Raw genomic sequence first — 12,688 nt, 5'->3', positions numbered from 1 at the left:
CTTCTTTGTCGGCTATATATCTGCATCTCGCTCTGTTCCTACCTAAAACACTCGTTTCGTTTTCTCGTTTTTATTTTCTCATTTTCTTCAATTTTCTGATCTTCGCACTTTCGATCCACGCCTGATCCGACTCTGCATCTCCGTAAGCAAATTCGATTCCGCCATTGCTGTTTGATCCGCGTTGGATCCATTTCTTTTGACGTGTTTTTAGTGTTTTTGCTGGGTTGAATTTTGATTTTGATGTTAATGTCGCAGGGAAGACAATGACGGAGGAGCAGGTGGTGAATGTGCGCGGCGAAGAAAGCGATTCCGGCAACGATCACGGCAGCGTCAAAGCCAATGGAGTTGCTCACGGTGTCGGTGGCGATTCGGATCTCGCCGCCGACAACAACGGTGCCGCGTCGTCGGGGAAAAATTGTAACGATGCAGTGTCTAACGGTACGGCAGAGGAAGGCACCGAAACGGCGACAGTTGACGTCGTTTCGCGGGAGGATGAATTAAAAAGTGCGGATAGTCAAAACGGCATGGGATCCGTTCAAAACGGCGTCGTGGATAATGATGATAAGAGTGCTAATGCTGTTGCAGAGGAGTTGGTTACGGATCACGAGGAGTACGTTGTTGTCGGTGATTCGGATGTTCAGAACGGTGATGATGTGACTGCTAACGGAGTTGAGGAGTGTGAAATGCTGGACGGTGCGGAGGCTTCAGGAGACGAAAACGGTGTCGTTGTGGAGGGAGAAGAAGATGTGTGTCAAAGTGATCGCGAGTTCGAATGTGTTGATGTTCACGATGATGTAACTGCTACTACTGATGAGAACGGTGGAAATGGAAATGACGTTCAGGTAAGAAATGATTAACAGTGCAATAAGTACTTTTAATTTTTTAAATAAATTCATTTGTTTTTCTTTTCTAGCTTAATTATTTTAGTCCTTGAAATTAATCTCTGAAATTACAAAACATGTTGTTTTAGTGCGTGAAGTAGCTTGTGTCGCTAATTACTCTGAAATTAGCGTGTGAAATAGTTTAAGTTCCTAAGTTGACCAGACGGAGGCCATTTTAGCGATTGAGACTATGCATGTATGCATGTATATGTTTTTAATTGAGGACTAATTGGCTAAATTAAATGATTCAGGCGATATTTTGGTTCATTAGTCTATTTGTTTTCTTGATCAGTTTTCTTCTAACCTGTAGGGAAGAAGTGAGTCTGTCTCTGATAAAGATGTCAATAAAAGAGGGGAAAGTGAGAATGTTGTTAGTGCAGATGTTTCAGATGAGAAGGACATTGTAACGGATGGTGATCATGATGTGGAAGAAGTCGTTGAGAAGAATGAGGTTCCTGTTGTTGTTGATGGTGGCTCAGCTTCTACAGATGTGAAGGAGTGTGAACCTGAAGATGCTCAAAACAGTTTAGAGAAGGGGCAGGTTGAGTCTGTCTCTGGTTTGGCGGAGCCAGTGCTGGAGCCAAGTGAATGCACTGAGGAGAATGAGATTGCTGTTGAAGGTGAACCAGGAAGTAAGCTGGAGAGGTCTGAGGAGGAAGCAGGAAGTGAAATAGTTCCTGAAGGAGAAATTTTAACAGCCTTAAGCTGCACAGATGTGTCTGACATTGCAGTGGAGAGTGATGGTGAACCTTCTGTTGATGTTTGTGTGATGAAAAGCAATGCAGTTGAAAGTGATGTTGATGTGCATGAGTTGAAAAATAGTGCAGTAGATAGTGAATCTGAACCTTCAAATGGTGCAGTTCAGAGTGAAATTGTGTCTGAGATGAAAAACAATACAGAGGAGAGGGAAGCTGAACCTTCAAATGGTGCAGTTGATTGTGAAGCTGAACTTCCAAATGGTGCAGTGGAAAGTGAAGCTGAACCTTCAACTAGTGCTGTCGAGAGTGAAGCTGAGCCTTCAAATGGTGTAGTTGAGAGGGAAACTAAACCTTCAAGTGGTGCAGTTGAGAGGGAAACTGAACCTTCAAATGGTGCAGTGGAGAGTGTAGCTGAGCCTTCAAATGGTGCAATTGATAGTGAAGCTGAACCTTCAAACGGTACTGTGGAGAGGGAAGCTGCACCTTCAAATGGTGCAGTTGAGAGGGAAGCTGCACCTTCAAATGGTGTAGTTGAGAGGGAAGCTGTACCTTCGAATGGTGCAGTGGAGAGTGAAGTTGAACCTTCAAATGGTGCAGTGGATAGTGAAGCTGAATCTTCTAATGTTGCAGTGGAGAGTGAAGCTGAATCTTCCAATGTTGCAGTGGAGAGTGAAGCTGAATCTTCCAATGGTGCAGTTGAGAGTGTGGCTGAGCCTTCAAATGATGCAGTGGAGAGTGGAGCTGAACCTTCACAAGGTGCAGTGGAGAGTGAAGCTGAACCTTCAAATGGTGCAGTGGAGAGTGAAGCTGATCCTTCAAATGGTGTAGCTGAGAGTGAAAATGAACCTTCTGTGGATGTGTGTGAGACAAAAAACGATGCAGTGAATAGTGAAGCTGAAACTTCAAGCGGTGGACTGCAGAGTGAAAAAGAGGCTTCTGTTGTGTCTGAGATGAAAAACAATGCAGTGGAGAGTGAAGCTGAACACTCAAAGGGTGCAGTGGAGTGTGAAGCTCAACCTTTTGTTGATGTGTCTCAGAAGAAAACTGACACAATTGAGGGTGAAGCTGAACTTTCAGTGAAAGGTGGGCTTTCTGTTGAAGGTGAAGGTAGCAATCAAGGAGATGAAGATTCAAGACCTGCATCGGATGCTTTGGATGGACAGAATGTGGGTGCAGAGGTAGTGGAAAAGCCATTCTACTATTTGATCAGGGTTCCCAGATATGATGATGATGGAAACATGAAAGAGAAGATAAGAAATGCTCTTCACCAAGTAGAGGAGAAGTCTAAAATTCGAGATGCTATTCGAGCTGAAAGCCAGACTATAAAGGTAACATAAAAGAAGCTTTTCTGTATTCCATAAGTCTGAGACCAATCTTGATAATTATTTTGAATTCTACTATGAGCAGGCCAGTTGTAAGGATTTCGACCAAGAGTTTAGGGCTGCAATTGCAGCTCATAGAGCTGCTCGGGACTTGCTCAAGTCCAAACGCCAGGAAATGGATTCAGTTCAATCCACAATGAACAGATTAAACAATGCAATTTCTGTTGGGGATATAGATGGCAAGGTATGCCTTCAATTTTCTTCTGGAGATATTTATAAGGATTTGATTCTTCTGCCTGTTTTGTTGTGTTTACTTCTCTAGATATATGATTTATTGGCAGATAAGAAGCATGGAACACATGATCGAGCATGAAACTTTACCTCTAAATAAAGAAAAGCAATTGATACGCGAGATCAAACAATTGAAGCAGAATCGTGAGGAGTTGTCTTCTAATATGAAAAGGCAAGATCAATCACAACAATCTCTAGAGAACAAGGATGACAATATTGAAGAGCACTTTAAGGTATCATATGCATGCTTCTCTTTGATAGATTCCCTGAATTAAGTAACTGACTGCATTTCCCAGGCACTATTGATATCAAATATGGGTACTTAAATTTAGGGGATTTTAATATCTTTGACAAGGTACCAATATTTCACTATTTTCAGCATTTACAGCTTTTGAAGAAGGAAATGGAAGTGCTTAGAAATAATGTTCTGAAGTCAGATGCAGAAACGAAAGCCGCAAAGAAGAAATATAATGATGAATGTGATAAGCTGAATGAGTTGCTCGCTCGATTTAGGGCTGCTGATGACACTCGTCAAGAGGCATATGCTAAGTTACTGGCTTTGAAAAAACAATTGCATGAGAAGGTTTGAGTTTTCCATTCTTTCCACATTATTCGTTTTCTTTTTGGTTTTTTCTCTTAGATAAAACAATTGCAAATGTCATGTACAAATATTGATCCTATTTCGGTACTGATACTGCAGAGCAAAAATTTCTGGGAATACAGAGATGCTGCAACTAAAGCACAGGAACTAGCAGCAGGAGGGAAAAAAGAGGAGCTGCAATGCTTCTGTGTTGATGAGGTGATTCTTTTAGACATTAATCAAGTAGAGAGATTATCTTTTTCTTTCATGCACTCTTAGGCAAATAAATTGAATTCAGCACTTACTAGTATCCAATTTATAGGTTGAGAGAATCATGGAGCTATGGAACAAAAATGATGAGTTCAGAAGGGACTATGTCCGATGCAACACTAGGAGTACGCTGAGGCGACTGCAAACCCTGGATGGCCGATCACTTGGTCCTGATGAAGAGCCTCTTGTAATGCCTAATGCAATAACTGAAAGGGCTTCCAAAAATATTCCCATGGTCTCGAACACAACTATGGAACAAGAAAAGAAATCTCCAAGAGAATCTGTTAATGTAAAGGATGAACCTGATTCGAAGGTTGTGGCACAAAGAACTGAAACAAGTCAGACAACTAAAGCTAAAAAGCCTACCAAGCCTGCTCCCTTAGAGAAGCATGTGGCTCGTTGGGGTGATGAGTCTGATGAAGATGAAGATAAAGATAAAAATGAAGAAGAACCTGTGAGAACAAAGGAGGAAGAGGAGCTGATACTGAAGGCTGAGAAGGCAAGGAAGGAGGAAGAGGAGGCAAAGTTGAAGGAAAAGCGGAGGCTAGAGGAGATTGAAAAAGCTAAGGAGGCACTGCAGAGAAAAAAGCGTAATGCAGAGAAGGCCCAACAAAGGGCTGCCTTAAAGGCACAAAAAGAAGCTGAACTGAAAGAGAAGGTAACTAACATATATATATGATTTAGACTCGAAGAGGATGGAATATAATGGTATTATGTTGTTTGGATTGGTAAAATTAGGATGGAATATTAATGGGAACTATTAGAAAACCTATTCCATTTTATTCTATTGTTTACTTTCTTTATTTTTTTTTCACCCCAATTTAAAAGGAATGAGATGGAATTAGGATTTTGTTCATTTTCATCATAACATATTTGAACGGTAGAATGAAAGTTTTATTCCACTATGTTTGATTTATCCTCGGTTCATTTTATTAATTCCATTTCATCACATCTCTTTCTAATAGTTCGAACATAGCCTTAACAATTTACATGTTCTTCTTCAATGGTATAACCATACGCATATTTCGTGCAGGAAAGGGAGAAGAGAGCAAAGAAGAAGGAAAGAAGAAAGACATCTTCTGCTGTCACTGCTGAGAATACAGAACAAGAATCTGCTCATACCACAGAAACTCTAACAAGTGTGGAAGAAAGTGACCTGACTGAGAAACCAGCTGAGGTAACAAAAAAGCCACAGAAACCATCTCAATTCACAAGGCAGACCAAGGTAAAATCTGTACCTGCAGCTCTTCGCAACCGGGCTAAGAGAAGAATTCAACCATGGATGTGGGTTCTAATTGCAGTTGTGGTTGTTGTTGCCTTGTTTTATGTGGGCAATAGCAGCTCTTTGAGATCTTCGCTTGAAGGCTTTGGTTACTGAGGACACTCGGAAGCAATCACAAGGCGTTTGTCGGGGAAGAGTTACCGTTACATATTTATATTTTACACAAATACATATAGACGCAATTCTTTCTTGCCCTTGCAATTTTTTCCTGCTAGCTTTTGGTCATAGCCATTATTTTCTTCATATTGAGATTTGTTAGTTTGGGATGTGATGTGACTGCTGAATGCTTCTGCACCAATTATGAGAATAATAAATTATTGTGATTGTGCCTTCTTTATATATATGCATTCGCTGTTATTTATGATCTATTGTTCTAATTTTCTCTCTATCGTGGCTATTTCTAAATTACTTGGATAGAAGAAACTATAGTGTGTTTTTTTACGCCCCTTTCTTCCGTGTGTGTTTCGTTTGAATATCATAAAACTCGTCCAACAACAAAAAAAGCTTATTTCACTAGGTGATATACGCATTTTCATTTGGTAAGCATTTTCATTTGTTGCTCATATGTATACTCGAGCTCTAACGCATAACTTCATTAGATATGCTTTAATTTGTGTTGTCTCTCAAGCTAAATAAATATATATTTTGTTGGCAGACAGGTTAAACATTTGAAGGTTAAACAATAAACATTAGGTTATGTTTTCACCTATAAAAAACAAAACACTTTTAGTTGGCAGTTCCTGTATGATGTTTGGTTTAATCATAATGTGACTGGTTAGTTTTGTCTTTGCAGCACCTTTAAGAACTTGGATCGGTAGGTTTACTTATAATGTAGGTTCAACCTATATTATCATGACAAATTCTAGGTTAGTTTAGTACCTTGAACATTGCTTGGTATCAAACTTTTGTCTGAGTGACTCATTGTGTTAGTAGTTCTCCATGTTTTCAATTGGGTTGTTCGGGAACACCTTGGCTAATATAATCGAAGCTATGCCAAACTCGCTAGACTCAATAACATGGTTATACCTGGAGGAGTATCCCCTCCTAAATCATGGTAATTTTACCAGTCTTGCTTGACCACTTCCACATCATAGTGCGTGTTTGGCTTGCTGGTGAGGCAACTCCAACCTCCATTTGCAGAAGCATGCTGTGTTACTTTTGCGGTGGAGGCACCTCGGGTTTCATGTTGCCGCACTTTAATCGCCTAAGCAAACACACTCATAAACTATAATCAGTCCACCATTAATACGTCTTTACCATTCAACTCTCTAGGTCAGGTCATCCTCTGAAATTTGTTATAATGATAGTTAAGGAACTTTGTGTGAATATCAATGAATGCATAACCCTTCTACCCATAGTTGTTCAATCCATTGATCTCATACAGAAGAATTGAGATATTAAAATAAGCCATGACCTAAGTGAAGAAAATCATGTGGCTATTTGGTTGGAATTCCTTTTCTGTATAATAGCATTAAACTTACATGTGTTGAGTACTCGACTTTGATCCACTTCTAATCTCTTTACCTTTAAATAGAAAAAAGACAAAAGTAGGAAGACACGGTCTACAAAAGAATTTCAAAAGGGAATGGAGAGATGCTGGAGAGAACAGCTACGAGGGAGAAAATAGATATCTATTGAATATTTCCCAATAATATCTTATTTCAAGATCTTGTCAATCTTCATCGCTTGTTGGAATTCTAATATAAGCTCTATACTATACCCGTCACGTTCCCCATGATTAACGAAAATAGAAATGAAATTAGATTAATTTTATAAGTATTTTTTTTTACTTTAATTGTCTTTATATTTGTAAGTTTAATTTTGAATTTTATCATCTCTAGATCACTAGGAACTGATTTCGAATGTAAAAACTAAAAACAAATGCAATTATATAGACGTCATGGTAGAGAACAATTCTTTGTAATCTTAAATTATAGGCACTCGGAAAAAAGTATCACCTAAATTTGATACTCATTAATGACAACTTGGAATAACAAAAAGAAAACAAAAATGAGGGAGAGAAGAAATTAAAAAAAAAAATAGCCACTTATTCCCATTACTCAAATTGCCAAGCAAATGGTTGCCAAAATCATCTAAAGCAACTTCATCAGGTGCTGAAATGCAAACCTTAAAACCTTCATTCGTGACTGTTGCTAACTTGCTCCTTATTAAGTCTTTTTTTCATGTCTACCTCATCATTGCAAATTTCAAAATCTTTCTTTGTTACTTTTGGAGATAATTTTTAATAAGTTCTTGAGGCTTCTTAATTTTTTTCCTAAAAATCCGTGCCTATTGTGTTTTGAAATACCAAAAGTAATGTGATTTATTGATTTTTTACTTTTTGGTTTTCATTTACTGATTTTTTTCCTACAGTTTCTTGAAAAACTTTTTATAGTTCTTTCTTAAATTTACAAGTGAATTAAGTGTCTTTCATCACTAACACAAATTTAGTTCCCCAATTAAGCTTTTAAGTAATTTTGCTTTCTTAAATGTGAGGCTATCCACACAAAAAAAAAGTGGGAAGCTTTTAAGTAATTTTTCTTTCTATAATTTCATGACTCAAATTGCGAGATAGAGAGAAAGAAAATAATGTCAAACACTATTTTTTTAATTATAACTGTCATGAAATTGAGTTTGCATAATAAGAGAATCATGTATAGAATTTTTAAGTAAACTATTATAATCTCTCTTTAATGGTAGGGATTTGGACATTATTATACAGACATGTAGAATATATTATAAATATAAATTATCTCTTATTCGTACATGTTTATGAACTTTTCAATTTAACCAATTAAAAATGCTTATTTCCTTTAAAAAAAATACTTATAAGTAGTTGTCTAGAGCCACATAGAATACATAGAAAAGGTGTAAAACAAACTAGTATGCAACCCGTGCAAATGCACGGGTTGTTTGTTAAGTTACTTTGCAAGCTTTTTTAAATGCAATATAGAGTTAAAATTAAATTCACAAGTGAATTATGAACAAAGTTAATATTTATAATTAACTAATTGTTGAAACTGCATCATTTAGAAAACATTTTTCAAAAATTGTAAACTACAAAACATAAGGTGCTTTATTTACAATATTGCAATTTGAAGCCAAGAAATAGATTACATCAACTATGTGTAAACAATCGCAAATAAATGAAACAAATTCAAAAGAAATTTGATCTTCAAATATCATTCAAGGTTGACAATAAAATATAGATACATGAATTCAATCTCAAGCACAAATTTTTCATAAGTGCCACTATTTTTTTTTACCTTACTGCTCATAAAAAAAGTTTTTCCTTTCGATGATTCTTCCAAGCAACAATTTGCCCTCCATAAAGAAGAACTTGAAATCATATTTCAATCAGTTAAGAACTATTAAGTGAAATATATAAATGACAAAAAAAATTATTTAAAGAACTCACTGTGCAAGAAAACGACATAGAGATGTATATTAATATGGGAAAAAAATCACTTAGTCACACTTTCTTCTAAACAAACTTCACCAGAAACTTATTCAAAGACAAAGATACAAAAAATTCAACCATGAATTGAAGAAAAACCAAAAATCGTAGGAAAGGATCAACAAAAAAATAGCCAAAAAAAGACTTACCAAACATGTAGTCCTTCATATCTTGCATGATGAGAAAAGAAAGAAAGTAAGAAAGTTCCTTAAAAAATATCAAGAAAACTTTGGTATTAGAATCACAAAGGTTAAAATGAAAAATGAAAAAAAAAAATGGATGAGAACCACCACATACCCACAGCTTCCACTTGGTGGATGAAAGCCACTTGATTTCTCATATGGAAAATATCAAGAAATCCATTAAGGAAAATTGAGGGGAATTAAAAACAAAAACAAATACGGATCTTAGACATAAAAAACTGCCTAATTAAGAACAATAACTGCTAAAGGAGTAGGTACTATAGCAGTGCAATTTGCTCCAAAGATATGTATAGTGGGAGGTTTAGGCATAAAAGTTAAACATGCAGTTAAACTAACGGGATGAAAATACTGATCTTAAGGCTGCTTTCAGCTGCAATTTGGATGACAATGTTATTTCCCAAAGAAACTACCTGTTGAAAAAAAGCAACAGACCAGTACCCCCAGAATGCTTCAGGAATCAATAAACAAAATGTCTGGAATCTATTATGAACCATGGTCGTGGATAATATGGAGTTCAGCTAGCACAAAACTACAAAGAAAACAATTGAGTACTGAATATGACAGTCATTATAGGTATGAGCAAGGAAACTAAATATAGAAGAGCTTAGACATTCATCAGAAGCAAAAGAAAATAATGATTTGGCCCAAAGAAACCAAATATATTTTTTAGATATTGCAACTCTAGTTGTTCATCCATTCAACAAAGCAACAATTTATTTTTCTGATTAGAAAACAAAATAAGAAACTATAGAAGAACAGAGCCTACATGATAATAATAATAATAATAATGAAACAAAACCAAAATATAAGCATAAGGATATTCCTATGAGCACGAAAAAATATAAGCAAACTAAAATTTTGATTTCTTAATATCTACAAAAGATGAACCACTTCCCAAAGTGCATCCTTTTTTTTAAGGAACCCAAAGAAACCAAACATACAATAGCAAAGTGGAATGTTGAAATATCACAGTTCTGGGTATAAGGTTTCTAAGTCTATTTTATACATGCATTGAAATGTCATGTATGTCTGTCATTTGTAACATATAAGACAAAGAAAACCATGATAAAAATGACAAAAAATGAAAGAAAAAAGAGTTACATTTTGCTGATATTGCACCTCAAGTTGCAAATCCACTCAACAAAGCAACAATTTATTTTCTGATTAGAAAACAAACTAAGAAACTATAATAGAACAAAGCCTGCATAATAATAATAATAAATAATAATAATAATAATAAGAGATAGGAAATAATGTTTGGTTTTGTTTCATTATTATTATTATTATTAGCATTATTATTATTATTATTATTATTATTATTATTATTATTATTATAGGTCTTTTTTAAACTTATAAAATTGATTCAATTTTGAAATAAAATAAAATAGAATGCCATGTGTATTGTGTATCTAGGGAGAATTCTTTTTGAACGAAAAATTGAGATAGGATCCAATCCAATAAGATCTCCCCCTTTCAAAATCAGACGTGAAGGTTTCCTTTCATCCTTTGACCTTTTGTAAGTTCTCCCATGCATTAATCTTGACTTCCTCCCTTTTGGACATGGATATATAAAAATGCTGGAATTTCAGAAACAATGTAAAGTTTACGCAAAGATTTCTTTGGAATGAGCAAGAGACAATAATCATGCAGTATACCTCTGCCAGAAAAGAAACATTCAGTCAAAAGAGGAGAAAGAGCTATATATGTAAGACATGGATATAAAAATTGAAACTACTTTGCCAAAAGAGTGACCATGCTTAGAGAAAACTGTTTTGAAAAAGTTAAAATACAAAAGGATGGTAGAATCTCATCATTACAAATTTATCATCATAAAAGTGCAGTACATCAGCGTATATCTAAAGCAAAGCTTACTTGAAAGCTTGCTCATAACTGAAGAACTGGACAACAGAATTTAGGACAATTATTAGTACCATTCCCTTTGAACAACCCATGAAAACCATTAGTTCTCCATATATATTTTAGACCTTGAATTGTTCCATTGTATTTAATTCTGTGTGGATCCTGAACCTGTAAATGGCAGAGGCACATCACATCACACGTATGATATTGATACATCCAAGCACAAGAGAAGCAACAAAAAAGGTAGCCTGTCAGATAAATGATCAGTATAATATGTGACTTGTAAAAAGATAGACATCTATGCAAAAATTTGTCCTAAATATTTCTGGACTGTTTCTAGATCTGCAGTTAGTAATGCAAGAAATTCTTCGAGCAATTTGATTAAAATAACTAAATCAAGCTTTCCAAGGAAAAAATAAAAAATTCTAAGATTTAGAATTTTAAAAAACATATTTTTGTGATTTGAAGATTTTTAATGATTAGGTTCAAGGCACACAAAAGGTTAGCTGCCAGTTAGAAAATTTTAAGTTTGAATTTATGGTAGAGAATCAAAATAACTGGAGCTTAATTTATATGCTAACAAAGGGTAAAGGAAGAGCAACTCTAAAGATATAGTAGTTGGTCTTCTGCACAATATAAATTTAAATAACAAAAATATGTTGAATGTTCTACTGCCAAGAATAGTAACCAAAACATAATGCTCTCACATATCATTCTGCCCCCCTCTTCTCCAATTGTATCTCAGCAGTGGAAAGATTCTCAATAGGCTTGGCAAGTAGTTCAAGAAAATATGTGTGTCAGATTATAAATCGTTGCTTATATTTTCTGTATTAGTTGGGTTTTTTTGTTCTCTCCTTTTGCATTTTCATTTGAGATGATCAAGTACCACAACTCATGGATAAATACCTTGTAAAGAGGAACTTTTAGGACAGCAGCACCAACTCTGCAGATTGCAAGAGACACTACCAATATGGCATTTGCTCCAAGCTAAAACAACAAAAAGTTTGCATTAGAATAATATGAACCACATTCAAAATGCAAATTTCCAAATATAAAGCAAATATTGATTGTAGAATAACAGTTCCATCAACTTTGTAAATCATAGATGCAACATTACATGTTACTCTCCATAGCTACATTGTTCAAATACATAGTCATTAAAACCAAGAAATACTCATACAAATGTTTACAAAGCTGAGAGGAACACTTACTTCTTGAAATCTCGTGGTTGCCCTGACCTACTCATGGTGACAAATTTGAATCACGCGAATATCCTAAACAACACCCTAGCATAGTCATGGTCACTTGACTTGAGTAATAATAATAATAATGATGATGATAATAATAATAATAATAATAATAATAATAATAATAATAATAATAATAATAATAATAATAATAACAACAACAACAACAATAATAATTGAAGTGAAAAATTAGACTTACTATTGAATTTCTTGTGCATGTACCTGCCAAGTCCCCAAAACAAAAAAGACCAGCTAGTGTAACAGAGCATGACAAATTAAAATAAAATAAAATTGAAGTGAAAAAATGAGAGGAACACTTACTTCTTCAAATCCCGTGGTTGCCCTAGCCTGTTCATGGTGACAAATTTGAATCACTAGAATATCCTAGGCAACACCCTAGCATAGTCATGGTCACTTGACTTGAGTAATAATAATAATAATAATAATAATAATAATTGAAGTGAAAAATCAGACTTACTCTGAAATTTCTTGTGCATGTGCCTAGGCATGGCAACGAGGCGGGTCGGGGCCGGGTTTTGTTTACCCCACCCCCACCCCCGACTCCCCATTTCCCTCCTCGCCCCTTCCCCAAAATCG

General features: G+C 35.5%; 1 protein-coding gene across 3 annotated transcripts; it reads left to right on the top strand.

Moving 5' to 3' along the window:
• LOC114419156 (plectin-like) lies at nucleotides 1-5,665 on the top strand. 3 transcript variants are annotated; one of them, XM_028384803.1, is made up of 10 exons: nucleotides 1-142; nucleotides 256-842; nucleotides 1,192-2,638; nucleotides 2,681-2,907; nucleotides 2,987-3,145; nucleotides 3,243-3,425; nucleotides 3,572-3,775; nucleotides 3,893-3,991; nucleotides 4,095-4,700; nucleotides 5,076-5,665. In XM_028384803.1, exons 2-10 carry the CDS (start codon nucleotides 264-266, stop codon nucleotides 5,418-5,420), a joined length of 3,849 nt encoding a protein of 1,282 aa, XP_028240604.1. In that variant the 5' UTR covers nucleotides 1-142; nucleotides 256-263; the 3' UTR covers nucleotides 5,421-5,665. The 3 variants fall into 3 exon arrangements, with proteins under 3 accessions (XP_028240604.1, XP_028240603.1, XP_028240602.1); XM_028384802.1 differs by having other exon boundaries at nucleotides 1,192-2,907; nucleotides 3,581-3,775; XM_028384801.1 differs by having other exon boundaries at nucleotides 1,192-2,907.
• Nucleotides 5,666-12,688: the final 7,023 nt, after the last annotated feature.

Source organism: Glycine soja, chromosome 7 (genome assembly GCF_004193775.1).
Source record: "Glycine soja cultivar W05 chromosome 7, ASM419377v2, whole genome shotgun sequence".
In the NCBI taxonomy this organism is placed as follows: Eukaryota; Viridiplantae; Streptophyta; class Magnoliopsida; order Fabales; family Fabaceae; genus Glycine; species Glycine soja.
The sequence above is the reverse complement of the archived record's forward strand: the minus strand, read 5'-3'. Positions and strand labels throughout refer to the sequence as shown.

What these genes read in the sequence shown, in the direction of transcription:
- LOC114419156 (XM_028384801.1), top strand. Translation starts at nt 264, where the DNA reads ATGACGGAGGAGCAGGTGGTGAATGTGCGCGGCGAAGAAAGCGATTCC. An exon ending in AAAAACAATTGCATGAGAAG is followed by an intron (nt 3,776 to 3,892) that starts GTTTGAGTTTTC and finishes CTGATACTGCAG; the next exon opens with AGCAAAAATTTCTGGGAATA. An exon ending in AATGCTTCTGTGTTGATGAG is followed by an intron (nt 3,992 to 4,094) that starts GTGATTCTTTTA and finishes TCCAATTTATAG; the next exon opens with GTTGAGAGAATCATGGAGCT.